At 41.5% G+C, this 18,479-nt stretch overlaps 1 protein-coding gene and 2 long non-coding RNA genes across 10 annotated transcripts in view; 1 reads left to right on the forward strand and 2 right to left on the reverse strand.

Annotated features, from left to right (window-relative positions):
• The window catches only part of STXBP5 (syntaxin binding protein 5), a 107,804-nt gene extending 105,348 nt beyond the window's left edge, over nt 1-2,456 (reverse strand). For all 6 annotated transcript variants that reach the window (XM_033054194.2, XM_033054192.2, XM_033054190.2 and 3 more), the window contains exons 1-2: nt 2,256-2,456; nt 360-457 (exon numbers count right to left, since the gene is read on the reverse strand). In XM_033054194.2, the coding sequence (XP_032910085.1) occupies nt 360-457; nt 2,256-2,408 (251 nt within the window). In that variant the 5' untranslated portion in view covers nt 2,409-2,456. The remainder of the gene's footprint in view (nt 1-359; nt 458-2,255) is intronic.
• Nucleotides 2,457-3,365: 909 nt separating this feature from the next.
• LOC116994004 overlaps nt 3,366-18,479 on the forward strand; it is a 43,335-nt gene continuing 28,221 nt past the window's right edge. For all 3 annotated transcript variants that reach the window (XR_004417401.1, XR_004417402.1, XR_004417400.1), the window contains exons 1-2: nt 3,366-3,424; nt 11,287-11,393. This is a non-coding gene — a long non-coding RNA (uncharacterized LOC116994004). The remainder of the gene's footprint in view (nt 3,425-11,286; nt 11,394-18,479) is intronic.
• Nucleotides 3,709-18,479, reverse strand: part of LOC116994005 — a 47,506-nt gene continuing 32,735 nt past the window's right edge. Inside the window, exon 3 of the long non-coding RNA XR_004417403.1 lies at nt 3,709-4,598. This is a non-coding gene — a long non-coding RNA (uncharacterized LOC116994005). The remainder of the gene's footprint in view (nt 4,599-18,479) is intronic.

An 18,479-nucleotide genomic window follows, 5' to 3' on the forward strand; every position in this document is an offset into this window, starting at 1 on the left:
ATGTTTCAACCCCAGAGGATAGAGCAGAACAACAAAACAGAGCTCAGCCCACGTCTCTCCTTAGATTTGCAGTCAGCTGCTGTAAATTGTCAGCATACTAGTAACCCTCTACAAAATTTATCTATTACCTTGGGATAATGGCAACTGAGCAGCCATGCCTCACATCATTGACACAACTTGAACTGACACAAAGAACAACCAGAACAGCCAAGCCACCCACCAACAGCAAAGAGAGCTTGCTGCTTTTCTCCCCTCCTGCATACCTGATTCCCACCAGACTTCTGAATGGTTCCAGCAGCTGAATCAAGACATCACTTGTGTGAGGTGCACTAAATCCACTTCAGAATACAAAAGGATACAGCCTTAGTGCTCCAGTCTGAGTCCCAATGGCCAGTATTTTCTGAACCGGATCAAATGCCAAGGCTGAAGGTTGATAGGGGAAACCATGGCGTACAGTCTGGCAAGTCAGAGCAGCACAGTAACAATTGGTCAAGCAGGATACCAAAAATAAACAGAATCAAGACTGTATGTTAGAGAACAGGATTCAGTTAATCACAATTTAAAAAGGAACTACAAAGCAATTTCATCATAGACTGAGAAAATCACCTGTCTTACACAAACCAGTTACAAAAGACTTTTTTAGTCATAATTACTCATTCATCTTCGAGCATCAAGTGGCAGTCAGACTCTCTAAAACTTAATTTGAATCTTACATTTCTTCTGTATAAAGACTGTATCAACTCAGCATTTCATTTTTTCATCTACCTCATTCCCTGAGTAATCTTATTTTCAGCTCTAACAAAGACACTAAACTATTAAAATCTGAGATGTTCCTAGTAAGTTTGGCAACAAAGCCAGACTTGTCATCAGAACTATTACAAACTACTAGACTTGCTTTTCTGAGAATCACCGCAATTTCAATTCAACAGACCCAACATGACAATGCAACCTCTCTCAGCTCAGTGAAGAAAAAAGTAGCAACTTGAGCTTGACAGAACCAAATCTCTCACCCTCTACTTCTCTCAAAGAGAACAGGCAGCCCCAGAATTGACAAAACCGAAATATACCTCATTGAACAAAAATAAAAGTCCTCAACAACAGGATTCTTTCTTAATATGGAGCTACGGCACATTTAGCTTTTTTGGTTAGCCAAGACTAATTTGGTAATTGACCAAGCAATGACTCCATTAAATTTCTCGGGCTGCAATTAATCAGAATTGAGAACATAATACAAGCACCACCTACTCTTACTTCCACTCTAAATGCATGCATCCTAAGCCATACAAATGCCAGCTTTCTATTTCTAAGCCTTTAGTTTAAAGCAGAGGTATTTCAGGACCTTATAAATGCACAGCAAACTTCTGATAGACTCCTTGTTCTTCACTGAAGTTGCAGACATACCCCACAACTCTGTATTTCACAACTGAATAAAGTCTAACTAGCAACAGCTCTGCTCTTCTCCACATCCATTGTGACCAACTCATGAGAGCAGCAGAAATGCCTGCAATACCAGAAAAAAACGAGGAGAGTCCACAAACAAGCTCATCCATGTCAAGCTAGGCCATAGGTGCACTGCAAAGATAAAAATGAGTATTGATATTCCAATCAGCTTTTACTCCTCTTATACAGCTGGTGGTTAATTCGCTGCATCATTTTCTGAAGCGTGCAGACACAAACTGCAGTTATCACACATGAGCAAATAAATAAATGGGAACTTCATCTCTAGCTAGGATTTGCAATAGCAGCATCACCAACTTGGCAACACACTGCAGTGAAACCACAACAAACATCGAAAGCCTTTTTCAGTCGTAAAGGAACATGATAAATGATTTCCAAATAATGCAGAAGGACAGATGCCCTGTCCTTCGGGCCCATTAGCAGAGGCTTCTACCCAAACGCCGCGACAATCAGATCCGCACTAAAGCTAAGCATCACTCCTTCCCCCATCCATCCAACTCTTTCTACGAAGCCTTAGTGAACACTGCCAGTATTACTCGCATGAAAGCGCCTAGACGACGACAAACCCCGAAACTCTCCAAGTAAGATTACTAAAGAAATCCAGCAAGACCTGTAAAGCTACACCCACCGCTCTCTTCCCGTCTTCGGCCCCGAAATAATCAATCCAAGCAAGTAAACAGGAGCGGCGGGCAGGCTCGGCGAGGTCGGTACGGAGGAGCAAAGCCCGCAGCGCCCACCGCGGCGGCGCGCCCCCTTCCCCGGCCGCCCGCCGGCTCGGGGCTGCAGCATTCATTCACCTTGCAGAGCTGGAAGTGCTCGGACTGGAGCGTCTCCTGGATTTCGGTCTCTCGGTTCCCCGCCTGCTGCTGCTGCGCGGCGGACGACGCCGAGGCGACGGCAGAGACCGCCGTCAGGCCGTCCAGCACCTTCCTAATGTTAAATTTCCTCATGGTCCTCGGCGGCGGCGCTCCCGCTGCCCCGGCCTCGCCGCCGCCGCGGTGTCACGGCCGCGCCGCCCGCCCCGCAGGCGGCAGACGAGCCCCCGCCGGGGAGGGCGGTGCAGGGGCGGCCCGCGCTGGGGGCGCCGCGCTCCTCCTCGTCCGCGGGGAGGGCGGCGAGGCGTCAGTCCGGCAGCGCAGGGGCGCTTCTCATCGGGGCCCGCGGGCTCGGAGACGGAGACTGGAGCCAAGCAAACAGGAGCCGGTCAGCCCACCAAGCGCCGCCACCGCCGGTCCCACGCTCGCCGCCCGCGGCCGCCCCGCGCCCTGCCCGCCGGGGAACGCGGCTCGCCCCGGGCACAGCCGGCCCCGCCCCTCCCGCCGCGGGCAGCCTCGCCTCTGCTCCCCGCGGAGCCTCCGCGCCCCCCGCACAGCACAGCAAAGCACAGCCCAGCACCGCACAGCCCCCTCACATCGCGGCAGCCGCGGTGTCACGGTCCGCGTGCGTGCGCGCGTGTGTGTGCGTGTGCCGGTCCCCTCCCGCCGCCGCAGCCTCTCCCCCCGCGGCAGCAACAGCAGCAGCCGCCCGCCCCGCGGCTCGGCTCAGCTCAGCACCCTCCGCCTCCTCCTCAGAGCTGCGTGTGCCGCCAGCCAGTCACCAGCGGGGCTGCTCCCAGCTGCTGCCAGCGCCCGCCGCCGCCCGCCCCCACAACCATCATCCTCCTCCTCCTCCTCCTCCTCCTCCTCTTCCTGCCGCGGAGGGAGCCTCCCCCGCCTCTCGGTCGCTCCCCCTTGCCTGACAACGCGGAGCGCAGCGCCCCGGGCAGGAGGAGCGGCGGCGGCGATACCGCGGCGCCCGGCCCGGCAGCGGCGGGGCGGCCGCTCATGCGCGCTGCGAGCGGCGGCACCCGGATGTGGCGGAGCCGCTCCCCCCGCCCCGTCGCGCCGTGCGGGGGCCGGGGCGGCGTGCGGGGCGCGGCGGGGCGGCCGGGCCCGAGCGCTGCGCTCCGGCAGGGCGGAGGTGGCAGGTAACAGGTGGTGGCGGCCCGAAGCCGCCGCGGGCGGAGCCGTCCCTGCCGGCTGCGCGGCGCTGGAGGCGCTCGACGGCTGCGGCGGAGCCGGAATCCGCGCGTGGTTTCCCGCGGGAAATGCCCCTCGGTGCGCGCCGCGGCCGGAGCATCGCCGGCGGGTCCCGCGGCGGGGCCGTGCTGGGCGGCGGCGGCCGCTGGAGCAGGGACAGCGCGGAGCGGCGGCGGGGCTGCCGGCGAGCCCGGAGGAGAGGTGCGGAGGGATGCGATCCCCCCGTACCACTCACCCGAGCGCCGTGCTGGTGCTGCAGCCCCGGCCCGGGGGTGCTCGCTGTGCCGCTGGACCGAAGGCTGCGGCCGAGCTGCCCAGCACCGCCCGGCGGAGGCACGGCCAGCCTTGGCGTCGCAAGGCGAGCGCCGGGGTTACGAAGGTGTTTCCATTCATTCTTGTGGCTGCAAAAACAATTTAAACAGGTGGCACAGAGTCAAACGTTTCGCTCTGATAGCCCCTGTTGTAGTGTTCTATATTTGCTTTTTTTTTTTTTCTTTTACTGCTAGCTTGCAGTTTGGGATTATCTGGTCAGTGATTGGTCAGGCAGTAGATATTATTCATCTCTGTCATGTTTCTTTATTCATAAAGGTCACAATTATTTGTGATTCGTTACTGAACTTCCTTTCAGCTAAAATTAACTGGTCAGTAATCCCTTTTGGAGGGAAAACTTGCAGAGATGTGAATCAAGACGTTGGCTCACATTTCCTAGCCTCAGCATGAATGCCTTAGCAGTAGAAGGCTCTGCACACTGGAAAATGGTCCTTTCAGGTGATGTTTCCAGCCTGATGGCCAGGCATGCTGTGTTAGCAGTGTCCAGTGTTGTAGCGCGCTGGGGGATGAGCGTAATCGGAGTGCAGTGGAATAGCTACGGTGCAGCCGTCTTCACAGCCTCAGAAGTGACAATCCCACAAACTCCTCTTAAACCTGTCAGCTCTTGTTAATTTACAGCTACGTTGCCAGCAGGTATATGATGTACAAGCATTTGAAAGAAACTACGACATTTCACATATTCTTGCAAAGTGAACTTACAAGTGCTGTTCCTTTGTGTTATTAGGACTGTTGGACATTTCCTGAAATCATCTCAGTAAAATGTGAAAGAATGCTTCCAAAGATGACAAAGTTCTAGAAAAAAGAAAGAAGTAGACTTAAATAAGGTTCAGTAAATACCTGATGTGAAAATCAACTTATTTTAAGAGATAAATATATGCACTTTCAGCGTGTCTTTAATTATCTATAACATATTTTAGCTAACTATGTATAAATTACAGAAGTAATACCTATTTTCCTGTCTACTCACACATGCTTACTATAACACAGTGAACTGGGAAGAAAACTTGCAGAATTTGGTCATATTTGAATGCTAAATATAAACTGTTACAGGTAAAGACAGGTACATGTATAACTTTAAGAATGTAAGTTATAGTCTCTTTGAGTCCTCTGTTCAGTATGTTTTGGGCCAGGCTCTGCAAACGCTCCTAGATACAACTTTGATAGCACAACTACCCTGATTTGTTATAGGAATCACAGCAACAACCTCCTCAAAACTGGGTGACAAATTAAAGGACATTAAAAGGTCTCTTTTTGTATACTGTATTCTCTTCCTTACTTTCTATGTACTTGGCCTATGATTGCATTCTTTATTTGTACTGTACATTTTTAGAGGAAAGATTGGATTTGATTTTCAGTTTACATTAGCACCTGAGAGGAGAACCTTATTCATTATTGCAATATTGTATCAATACTTGCAAACATGGAGGCAAGTGATACAACATACGCTAAGTTGGACCAACACTAGTTCTCCCTCACTGTTTCAATTTGATGGCATTGAAGGAATCAGTGTTCTCTGGGTCTTCAGCTCTTCCTGTAAAAATGTTTTAAATAATTTTCTCCAGTGAATTAGTGAAAGAATTTGTTGAGTTCACTGGGACATCAGTTGGAACAGTAACAGGCTTTTTAATGTCATAGTTCAGTGAATATCCTCTTTATCTCTCAGGATTTAGCTGCTGTATTTGAGAGCTTCTGTGGGCCCTCCAGCACTTACACAATAACCACATCCTGTTTTACAAACAAGACCATTCTGCTTAACCTTCATGTTACCCACTCAGACCTTCCGGCCTCCAGTGTCAGAAATCACTTGCCAGTCCAAAGTCCAGGATCTTGCACAGCTGGACAAGAAGCAGTCAGACCCAGCTAGTGTGCAATACTGTTGTACTCAACTATGACAGAGTCCAGCTGGGACAGAGCCAGTCTTAAATGTTCATGAGTTTCTTAGGCTCCAGCAATGCTGTGGAAATCCTCGCCGTCAAATGAATCCACGTGGCTTGGGTTTTCTTTGCCTGTCATTTCTTACTGATCTTTTTATCTAAAGCTGCTCAAAAATGAGAGAGGGGATCACTTGCTTATTTATTGATTGATATTCTAGAGATACCACATAAACAACCACTGTTCCTCATAGGTATCTGAGACAATGGGGCATGAAGTGTTGTCCTGTATGTCAGTGCAATCCCACAGACCATCAGTTAGTGTAGGTCAGACTTGTTGGGTCTTTTGCCTCAAGATATTCACAATAACTTCACAGATGACTTTAGGGTGCAGTCATCACTGAAACTTCTTGGTTAGTTTTTTGGGGGTTGTTTTTGTGGGGTGATGTATCATAATGTTACCTTGAAGAAGAAAGGAATGATTGTAGTCCCACATGAGCCAGAATGAGTAGAAGCCCACCCAATTATAGTATATTCTAAGATTTGTTGGAATAATCAAGAGCAGTGGGTAGGTAATGAAATGAAAGGTCTACACATGGTATTTGTCCTTAGTTTGTACGAGCCCCAAAAGTGTTACTGGTTGTGTCCAGAGAAGGCTGCAGGGGATTTGCACACCATGGTAATTATTGCAATATATACTCAGTGTATATGAGAAATGGATCATCAGAAGTGACCTCAAGATCCCTGCTTGGCCTCTAACACTACTAAAGCTTTTGCAAGTCAGTCAATCCAGACTTTGAAGTCCAAGAAGCATGCTTAGCTTTCCTGGGAACTTCTTAATGGTGCTTAGTCACTGCAGTCAGGATCGACTGAGCCCTAGCCAAACATTTCCTCACCATAAATAGAAAGAAACTTGGAAACATTTCTGGACTAATATCCAGGTTGTTCTACTGAAATGTATTGGACAGGGCAGTGTAACCACAGCTCCAAGTAAGTTTTGGAATCTTTCCTGCCTGCTGGGAAACTGATGAAGCTTTCTAGATTTAGAGCTGTTGCCAAACAAACATCTGTGATTTTTTTTTTCCCACAATAATCTGCACTGGTGACGAATCCTAAGGAGGACTTCCAGCTGCAGGTGAGTTTTTAATATTTTTCTGCAGCTTGGTATGAATAAGCCATAAACAAGACAGAAACTAAGAGTTTGTGTCAATTAGCTGGTCAGCTCTAGAGAAAAAACTATCCTAGTGCTTGCTATAACCACAGTTGAAGGTGAACTGTCTACTGTCCATAAATTCACCCATTTCAACATCCTGATTGGCCATGCCATCACTAATACGATGAGTTTCCGCATCTGGAAGGCCTGTGTGGTCTTTGGCAGGCACACAGATGATGGGGCATCTGGAATAAAAGACCAGAACAATGGTCTTTTATTGGACAGTATGACTAGCACACTCATATATGGATGCCATCAGGCTGTATGGACATATGTGACAGAGAGAGGACTCATCCTGCTGCTGCTGCAGAGTCTGCACCAACATTCCTGCACGTTCCGTTCGGGTCAGAAAACAGAATGACAGGTGCATACATCGGTTGTTGAAACATGAGTTGGCAGGGCTCTGCAGCAGTGATCTATGCAACCAGCATAGCAAATAATATACAAGTGCCCATGTAGCTGTTGTGCAGAGCTATAGCATGGCCATAGAAGAAAGACATGGATGTATTGGAAGAGTTCAAGGAATTGTTGCCAGCTGAGCACTGTGGGTCTCTGCTGGCCACTACCAGTGACAAGAGGTGAACAGCTGTGATGTTCAAGGGAGAGTACATAAGGCAGAAGGGAGGAATGACAGCAGCACTGCACAATGGAAACATGAGAAAGAGGTTGTGCAGTGTTCTGAGTATCTCACATGCTTCTTTGCACCTTTGTGGATGGTCAAAATTCACAGGAGGAGTAGGTAATATATATATTCAACACTTAGGTTTTCTTAATGTGTTGTAGTTCCTTAGATGCCAAAGCAAAATTACAAATAATGATACTGGGGAATTCCTAATTTTAACATGATTTATGCAATCACTTCAACATGTAATTAACCTGATGTTTCCTTCAATTCAATCCAGGCACCTTCTTAACAGCACATATATGATTAAGCCACATCCCAAAAGACACGGTTTACTCCACTGACAGAATGACATGCTCCTTACCAGTACATAACTTTCATCATTACTTGCCTTTTATAGTATTGCTTCTATAATTCCATCTATGAATATTTGAGACATATTAATGCAGAGTCATATTAGCACAGAATAACTGAGGTGAGAAGGGATCTCCAGTGATCATCTGGTCCACTGGTCTACTCAAGTCACCAATCGAGTCCAGCTTCAAAGTCAAAGCACGTTGCTTACAGTCATGTCTAATTCCTGCATGCTTCCCAAGATGGAGATTCTTTAACCTCTGGGATTTTTTTTCTTTATTACAAAATAAAATTACAATTTCACATTCCTTGTGCTGCATTTCTGTGTTCTCAGTTTTACATTAATAGCAGGCCTAAGTCAGTATTAAAAACTCAGACATACAATGCTAGTCAGAACAGGTTTTTAGTAATTTAAGGCTGTTATCCACTTGGAAAAAATATGAGCCAATAATTTACTGAATAAAGAATATTGTTTCATATGGATTTATCATACACATTTTATAGTTTTCAGTGAAGTATAATACTAATGCTTCTTATTACAGTACTACTTTTTGTCCTGTGTGAAGTAAATATGAAATACAATCTGTCTCCATTAAAAGACAGCAAAGGATTAGAAGTGAAATCAACAAAAGCTTTATAAAATAGCCAAATTAAGATGAAGTATGAGTGTCTGCCAAGTGAGGAAGGTTCATTTTGTACTAAATGCATTAAAGCTAAAATATGATGGACAAAACTAATTTATCCATTCTGAAAACAGAATTATAGTGGTGCAATGTCTTTCAAATACAGTGATCTGTTTGTATGCAGTATTTTGTGTGAAGTATAGCATTTCAGACAGGATCTTTCATCAGCAAATCATTTAAAGTGATTGTCCAATGCAAGAAAAAATTACTTTTTTTTTACTGTCATTCTATGTACACTGTATTAGTTGGAAAGTCTGTTGTACAGTAGTTTAACAATTTAGACAAGTACTCAGACTAAAGAAACACTAGACCTTTGTTAAAAATGATTACTATTTCACTGGTATTTTTTCTTCTTGCTTTAAATTAAAAGTGGTGAATTACATAAACTGCAAAGCTAAGCAAGCAAGCAAGTGAACAATCCCTTTAAAGATGTTGAAGATCCAAAATGTATTGATGCTTCATTTAATTTTAGGCCTTTTAAAAAAATACAGTTATTTTTATCCATGTTACCATCTCTCAGTAAATTTAAACCCTTCTTCAGTATAATAACACCAGATATATATATTTAAATTTTATTATTAGCTCCATCCTGTGAGAAAATTTCAGATATCAAGACAATTAAAACATTTACCATAAAAGTATGAGCATTCTAACATGCATTCTATCATGCTCTTAACTTCATATGCCTCTTTCTGCATCTTCCCCCCTTCCCTCCCAACTGGTGAGATAGGAGGTGAAATACAAAGACAGCTGAGATATTTCAAAGAAAATGCTGGTGTACTCCGATTTAAGAACAACATAATAATCTGAAATTAACAAGGTAGATAATTGTTTCAGAGAAATTAAATGGGTAGCAAGACAAATAGGTAGGAGAAGCCTAGAATATGCAGGTCAGATTCCAATGTATTAAAATAATTAATCTTGACAATTCTCATTTCTCCCATTCTTTGAATTTTTTAGGGTCTGTCCCAAGACACTACTAGTCAGTGAGCTTCTTGAGTTGGTTTTAGATCTAACTGGTGACTTAGTCTAGGACTTTTTGAAGTCCTAATTGAGGCAATTGAACTTTAACATGAAGTAGGTGTTTCAATTGAAGTCTAGAGGAAATTGTAAACTTTAACTAGATCAGCTCAGAAAGCGCTAAAGTGCATGGCCTTGTTGTGACCAAAATTCAGACCTATTGCTGAGATTGGGTTCAGCAACTTGATGTTTTATCACAGTTTTCAGCTTTACTTCAGGCAAGGTGTGTAAGAAGTCATTAATACCTGCTCCTTCAAATGTCCCTGTGAGTCAACGTCCCTTCTGCTGTAGCACTCCAGTTAGACTGCTTCCAGCATCAGTTAGGAATAGCCAACATTTATTAAATTATACCTGTATTTTATAGTCCATTACCATGTAGATGCTCAGTTTTAAAAGATGTTTCCCAAGTACACGTAACAACGGGAGAAAAACTTGCCACAGAGGCCTTTCCGTCCTTAGGCAAGATAGACAGGTTAATGGGAAAAGAGAGATTGCCTTAATTTTAGCAACTGGAAATTGAGATACACACACAAGGGAAGCAGTGCTGGTTTAGTTGTGCAAGTCTGTGGTACAGTCTGTACCGCTGCGTGCAGCTGCGCCTAAATTACGACCTGCAGTAGGAGCTGTTTAATTTGCATTAGATTTGCATCTCTGCCCTTACACAGAGAGCCAGTAACTTCCATGGAACAATGTTGAGGTGTTTCTGAAGGAATCACAGAGGCTGCTGGCACAGCCTGAGGTTACCCACAGCTCTGCCTCCAAGCTGGGGAGTGGAGATCCATTTTCCCTCTCCAGGGCCAGCCCCACTCCCTCAGTCCTTCTCAGCACGCAGCTCCTTGTGGAGCCTGAGCGGCCCTTACATTCTGAAGGTTTTAAGGCAAAAATGGCAGCTAAGGTTTTGAAAAACACTCCAGCTGAACTAATATCCCTCTCCATTCCCCATCCCTGTAAGTATCCAAGGCCCAGATGGTCAGGGCTTTGAGCAGCTGTCCGCCCATGACAGAGTGGTTGGAAGTACATGATCTTTGAAATCCCTTCCAGCCCTTTGTTTTTCTGTGATGATAAACACTGAACTGCACTAACTCTGGGCCAGGAAGGTTTCATTGCAAGGGTGGTTTGATATATAATCAGGGCACTGTGTGAGGGCTGGTGGCTCTGTGGGTCATCGATGGCTGCTTATGGAAGTCCAGTGGCACAGCCTGGAAACCAGGGTGTGAGACACCCAGGAGACCCTGGGGCACCCAAGACCTGGGCACCATGGGGAAGCTCCATGGGGATGTGTCAAGACTGAGCGGGGACACAGGCCTGTGGCTGGGCAGGTCCATGGCAAGCTGCAGAATGGCCTTGCTGCAGCATTTCTGGTGCAGGTGCTGATGTGGGGTCCTGTGCCATGGGGAGCCCTGGAGGTTGGCATTCAGAGGCAGGGCTGGGAGTGCTCCCTCAGGCTCTGGCATTTTTATGGCTACATCTAGAGTAACAATATCTGAAAAGCAGTCTTATGGACCGTGGAAGTGTTTTTCTATGTAATGAATATCTTTTGTGTATAACTCCAGCAAAAGCAAATTTTTTTGAAGATAAAAGTGTATCCATAAATAACCATTATATCAAGTGTCATTGAGTTATTTTCTTGCTCTATATTTATATTTTACTGATATATTCTCCATATATCAGCTGATATATTCACATCTTCTGCCTTCCTCCTGCATATGCCATTCAGGTTTGGAGGCTGTCCTGGACACATTAAATGTCAAGAATTCCCTGGAGCCACCACATACCAGAAGCCACCACATGCTTAAAGGATTCATGAGGCTGCTCTGTCTTTAAGTAAGTGCTTTGAAATACTTTTATCTGTCTTGCTGATCCCACAGTAAACACAGGTTTTTAGAATCAAGAACTTAGGCCACTGAACAGTATTTTCAAATAATTATTTTGTTAAAATAGTTTAAGCATAAATTTAGTGAAGTATATATTTAACAGATGGATTCTTAACGCCTGTGACTTTGGAGCTTTCAGGTGTTGACAGACGTATTGAAAATGTGTCCTCCCAGAAAAAAAAAGCATATTAGGGTTTTATCATAAAGTAACTTCAGCTCTGCTGAAATGGGACATAAAAGCATTAACAAGCATTGCCTTAAACCCCCCTGTATATGAAACTGTTCACATAATGCTGAGGAATAATGCTTTGTTCCTCATACCTTTTGAAAGCATGGTATCTTTGAGCTAAGTAAATGAGGAAGTGAAACAAGAAGTTTATCTCTCTATTATAATCAGCATAGATTCTTATTACTGCTATCCAGTTCTGCATTCAGCACTCTAACTCTCATATGTCATATGCAGCTTGTTTTCTCTTAATCTCTACAGAAAATTATGTGAGCATTGTAATTCTTCCCTTTGGTAGTTTTCTTTGAACTGGAGAGTCAGTTGCACATATCTGCTGCTGAATTTTTCTACAATAGAAGGTATGATCAAAGAAATATGTCTTACACGTCAGCAGAAAATGATAATATTTGTGACAATACATATTTCATGAAAACTATAGATTGAATTTAGTGAAGAAATAGCACTTTGTGTAAACAATAAAGGAAAAGCTTTCTTTAAGGTGAAAGCAGAGAGAAAATTTTCTTCTGTGAATGTACATAGAGTAAGTAAATACATAAATAGCATTGTTATTTAAACAGATTTTCCCCATAGAATTCTTGCTATCAAAACCCATAGGACAGTTCGAGCAGTGAAATTTATGCCCAGTAGAAGTGAAACATTCTAAAAGTTAATAGGATCAAATTATGCTCATGTATTTTCATGCTGAAAAATATCAAAATTAAACAAATTCAAAGAAGAGCATAAATAGGTGAAAGCAAGATTCTGCTTTGCTTTTCATACATTTTGAAAATTATCTTAACCTACTACTACTTAATATTTAGTTTCTAAAGTAATTGTGAGCATTGTGTATTGTCTGTGTAATAAACAGACATCTTTAAAAAGGATTTAGATACTCCACTCTCTCCAGTCAGATCAAAATGGATATTTCTCTTGGATAATACAAAGTATGCAAGTGGGTAAAAAGTAGAGTGATCTGGAGGTGAGTGACTTCCTGCTCCAGTGGATTAACAGAGAAACACATCCTAAAACTGAGATCCTTTGGTGGAGGTCTCTCCTTTCAGCTCCTTCCTGTCTGAATGTGGAATTGTGAGTACTTCAGCTGACCTCAGCTGCACAGTATTCCATGAGTGAGAACTATGCAAAGGACTGTGTAACCCTCCACTGCCCTATATTTTAATGAATTTTTCACTCAGTCTTCTTTTATTCAACACTTATACCCCTCAACTCTTTCTTTTATTGCTCTACTTTAGAAGTCCTATTCTTTTCATGCGACCTAAGCTAGGCTTTAAAAGGGGGAAAAAATGCAGGGAGTTGTGTCTTGTGTTACATGTAATTATCTCTTTTCTCATAGTGTATGAATTTATTTTCCTTCCCAACACAGAGCACACACTGTAGCAAAAATGAAAAACAACCAAACAACAACAAAACAAAACAAACAAACAAACAAACAGAAAAACCCAACAAACCACCAAAACCAAAAACAAGTAAAAAACCACAAAAAACACCACCCACCAAAAAACCCAACAAAAACCCTATCAGAAATTAAAATAATGGATCTGAATTTACATACCTTATGCATGGAAAACCTAAACATTACAGGAGATTGTTTTGAAAGAAAAGCACTCTTTCTTTCTGAAGTATCTTTGTACACCTATGAACTGTTTTACATGTCTGAGGTTACTCTAAGAATATTTGCTCTCTTGACCTTACACTGAGAGCAGCTTCAAGGTAAAGAATTTATCTTTAACAGAAAAAAACCCCTCTACAAATAAAGTTAATAACCCTCCCCAACTTTACTGTCTGGAATAATTTAGTGAAATGTAGGTTGTCAAAGATAAAGGAAAACTTGGTTTGTTTTATTTAGTTTCTAATGATTTCCATCTGCTAAGCTATTATGTAAAAAATAAGTAATTGAGCAGACCTATGTAAAAGACAAAAAAATGAAAGTAAAAAAAACCCCCTTAGATATAAGTAGCAACTTCAAAACAATAATAATGTAAACAAAATATTTCAACATATGATTAATATGTGCATTTACCTATATTTAAATAATGGTCTTGAAAAGACAGTTTATGGCATCTAGGCAAGTTAACTAGTCAAGACTTCACAAAACTAAAAAGAGCCACATTAATAGCAAAATAAAATGTTTGTAAATTAATATTACAGTGGGTAAATTTCAAATAAAAATATGAATATTTATTTTCATGTTTTAAATTCTACAAGCATCATGCCTGTAGAAAGCTCAGGGATGCTTGGTAATAGCAAATCAATGGAATGCATTTCTAAATTTCTCGAAAATACTAATGCATATTGCACTGAGAGTGAACTTTATGATTGTAAACACTATTGTGAAATGAAAGTAGGTAAGGAGAATCTGACTTGTTTAGGAGAATTGTAAGACATTGGAGAGTAAGTTTACATCACTGAGAAAAGAGAAATCAAGGAGGCATTAGTTATATACAAATAATAGTACGAGGGGTTATGAGAAGGGATGTGTCTATACTTGGTATAAAAATGGAAAAATAAAAAAATGGAAAATATTGAATTAAGAGCTAACAAAAATTGACAACAGGCTATATCTCTTACACTATACCAAATGAAGCGGCGTAATTTAATGGAAAAAAAAAGATAGCCAAGAGCTGTGAGAGATTTTTTAAGGTATTTGGATGATTAATAAACATATCCTCTGATAATTAGCCAACAACTTTGAAAAACATTGCATATAGATACTCATGACCAAATTAATCAGAATTTTTCTGGAGTAGGGAATGAATTGCTTCTACTGAGGGATGAGTTCCATTTCTTGATTTTGGAAATTTTTTCCTAACATCCTGTCCCCAGTATTGTCTACTGCCAGACACAAGATTATATAGACCACTGATTTAATTCCATTGGTAAAATGCTGTTCTACTCCCAAGTAAGGCAATATTTATTTATATTGTCATAGCCTTTTTACTTCTGGCTGAGTTTCTTTCTGTTTACAATATTTATAAGTATCTAGATTTCTTTATTGTTAGCAATTCCCTGATCTATGGTATTTCCCTTCATATTTTGGAACAAGCATTTCCCATCCTCTAAACAATATGAATGGGACAATTAATCACTTTCTAAGTAATATAAATTAGAAACATTCCCTGTATTTAGATGTGTTTGAGGAACCATGTTAAAATTACATATATTGCGCAAACAGCATATCTGACCTTTAGAAACTTTAAAATATTTGGACAAGAATCCTGGAAGAGACTTGAAATTCAAGCAGCACTTATGCCTGGATATCTTTACAAAATATTCAGTGTGTACAAGGAAATATCTGTTTCTGTGAAATATTTGCAGTGTTTCAGGATTAAAGGAAGTTATGAAGGATGTGCACTTTTAACTCTAAAAGCCATTGAACGTATATATAGTTCTTAAAATATCCTTTACTGCATTATAGTCTTAGCATGACCATTCAGATCCATAATTTTAGCAGCATATGTGAGTTTTTCTGCTGTGTTGATATTTGAGAGTGAGCACTATAGTGGTTATTTCGATGCAAGTTTTCACATTATCACAATGCTTTTTTCACACCAAAACATTGCCTGAAAAATTTACCCTTGAACTATTTGCACCAAAGCAAGCAAATACTTTGTATTTTATATATATATATATATATGGTGTTTTATATATACATTTGTTTTGGGAGAATGTTTATATTGTGGGATTAGTAATCAAAAGAAGGAAAAGAGTGAATCAAATGCTAATCTGAAAAATCAGGGCATCATACCTTGGAGGTATGAGATTCAGGCCTTGAAGGGCTGCACTTCACAATGGTAGGATAACTCGCATAAAAAAATTCCTGCCACTGGATATGACTGAACTCAACACAGATATAAAGCAGGAGTTACTCCATCATTTTTCAGATACTAGGGTGGCACAAACTATGAAATCCCTAATCAGAGGGAGAAAACTTGGGTTTTGATAGATGTGTTGACTGGAGTCTGCAGCTGCCACTGATTGCCTTGGAGTTTTTCTAGGTTTCCCAGGGCTGCAGTCGCACTCAGAACAACTTCTCCCTTATCCTGAAAGTAAAACCCAGCGTTTACTAAAAGTTAATGTGCTGTCAAAAGACAGTGCAAAAAATATTTACTCTCCAACATTCCTTTCTACCACAAACTTCTCTTTTGGACTGAATGGTCCCTTGCTCTCAGATCTGGCAAAGGAATGAAAAAGTGAGAATTTGTGTTTAAAGAAAAAACATTGAAGAGCTTAAACTCACTATGAAAGTAGGAATCCCCTTGAGTTCTTTGTGTAACACACAAAATGAGAAGGGTCAAAAGAGAGTACAGGCAGTTCTCCTGGGGAGAGTTCAAAGAAAAAAATCAATTCTCTAGCCATCTGAAATCCCCTATCAAAGTGAAATCCCTGAAATACACCTGTATATGCCAGACATGCACTACAGTCAATGGTGTGAAGACCCAAAAAATCAGGACAATTACTTCTGATGCTTACTGTGGGAGGACCGTCCATCAAGCCTAATATTCTCTTAGTCTATACAGTCTGATAAAGACAAAATAAAAAGAAGTCTTGGTAGGTGTCCATACTTAGCCTTCCAACACCATTTGAGACACCTCTGCGAAGGGAAGAGGTACTAGGCAGGACAATGGTTTGTCAACCTGCTGGTACCCAAAGAGAGCTGAGAGGAAGATGTAACTATTGCATGCTTGAGCGTGGTCAGTATGAAAGGAGGCATTAACAATTCTCAGCAGTAATATCTCTCTGATTATTAGTGTGTCTTTGCTAACTTTAGTCAGCCATGAAGAACATAATGATGGAGAGATGGTACATAATGATGTAGGTCTGAAATTTTTAATAGAAACTCTCCGTGTGACAAATGATGTATTAACTTTCACTCGGACTGAGTCTTTAATATCCTGCCCAGTGAAAGAATCTCAGAAGTCTTATGGGTAGTACCAAATTTACAGACAACTTTCTCATTAGTCTTTAGAGTTTTCTCAGTTTGATCATGCAGCTGGTAAGGAAATGAGTAAATTTTGAGGGATAAACAGCCTCCCAAATCTGTGTTTTACTTTCCTAAATATACTAAGAGACCAGTGTGGTAGTTGTTGCAGTTTCTGCACTGGAAATTGTACTTCACTTATCTGCAGTTGAGAATAATACAAAAAAAAAAATTTTTGCTTAAGAAAACTTCCTTTCTCTTACATAAAATATTAGGAATATGCACTTTTAAAAAAGACGATGTGAACTTTACAAAACTGGTGCCTCTTGATATTCATGTAATAAATTAATTTTTTTAATATTCCATTTGCAAGGTTTGTGTTCAAATTTGTTGATTCTGTTCCGAAAATTAGAATTCCATGTCTATTGACCATCTGTGCTTTTTTTCTTTTAACTAAAATTTGCCAGATTTATAGATAAAGAAGTCTTTCCTAATTGGTAGCAAAGTCAATACTACTTTGTACATGTGGAAACCAAGACTGATGTTTTACTGACTCACATATAATGATAATGGACCACCCCCTTGGCACCCTAAGCATAACAGAAATAGTTGGTTTGCCTCTAATTACACTGTTTTAATCACACAGTACATAAGGAAAATGGAATAAGTGCTTTGATTATTGACAATGTAAAACCTGGCTCATTTTCTCATTGTCTTATTGGAACTGTGACACAGCTAAGAAATAAAATGTAGATTGTACAAAAGTTGATGTGATGTAGCTGATTAAAAGCAGAGAACACAGCTGAAGTGGTGGCCCATGATAAATAATAGAGTAGATATCCAAAAATCTGGACCTAGCCAAATAAATGTTAATATTAGGCTGCTGGAAAACAGGAAGTTTCACTGTCTGTTCCACTTAGTAGAAATAACGCAAACATGCTTATATTTACCTCTAAAATAGCAAAAGCCAATCTTTCACAATGATTATTTATTAATGCTACTGCATAGCAAATATTTTTTAACTTATGCAACATAAAAGCCAAGATGATCTCAGTAACCGTAGACTCAATCTTACCACAGGCCACTGCCAATCCTAATAAAATTCCCTAAGACATCTTTCAGCATTGTATGCCTTTGATAGACACATTTTAGACACCAAACCCATTATCACTATAAAATTAATATGTTGTTTGTCTTGAGCAAATTTTAAGAGGCCATTGTTATTTTTTTTTACACACAGGTCTGTAAGGAAAATCATCAAAATACTAATGGATGGAGTGTTGGCATTCATCAGGGCTTTAGCCTAAAACAATAACTGTAAGCTATTTCACTATGAGCTCCATTTCTCAAAGCTGTGTCATGTTTGCAAACACCATTATTTCAGAATACCCACATTTTGTTAGTAGCCTCCTATTCTTATCCTAAGTGGTTGGTTTCCAAGGAAGTTCTGCACTGATAGCCGACAGATTAAAGGTTTGGCTGCTCAGTTAGGTGTTAGCAGGTGCCTCACCATTGTCGTGGGAGATATTGAAGCAGGAAGAGTAGGGACAATGGACACAGGGTACATCCTCTATCTTCTGGACAGGCTGAGCCATTTCTTGACTTTTTCCCATTGTTGTAATGCATTTTTGAGCTCACAAATATTACACTTCTGAGGGAAGAGTGACTTTTGTTTGAGGCTGCCAAAAAAAGAAGTGCCCTTTGTTTGCAGCCTGTCAATAGAATGACCTTTCCCTCCTGCCAATTTATGCTCAAGAAATACACGTGACTGTTTTCCCTTTGCTGCGTGTTTTAAGATCTTCCAAATTTGTTTGATCAATGGTTCAGAAGCTTTCAAACTGACATGAGAAAATACACATTTTTGCAGACTCATT

Source organism: Catharus ustulatus, chromosome 3 (assembly GCF_009819885.2).
Source record: "Catharus ustulatus isolate bCatUst1 chromosome 3, bCatUst1.pri.v2, whole genome shotgun sequence".
NCBI classification, from domain to species: Eukaryota; Metazoa; Chordata; class Aves; order Passeriformes; family Turdidae; genus Catharus; species Catharus ustulatus.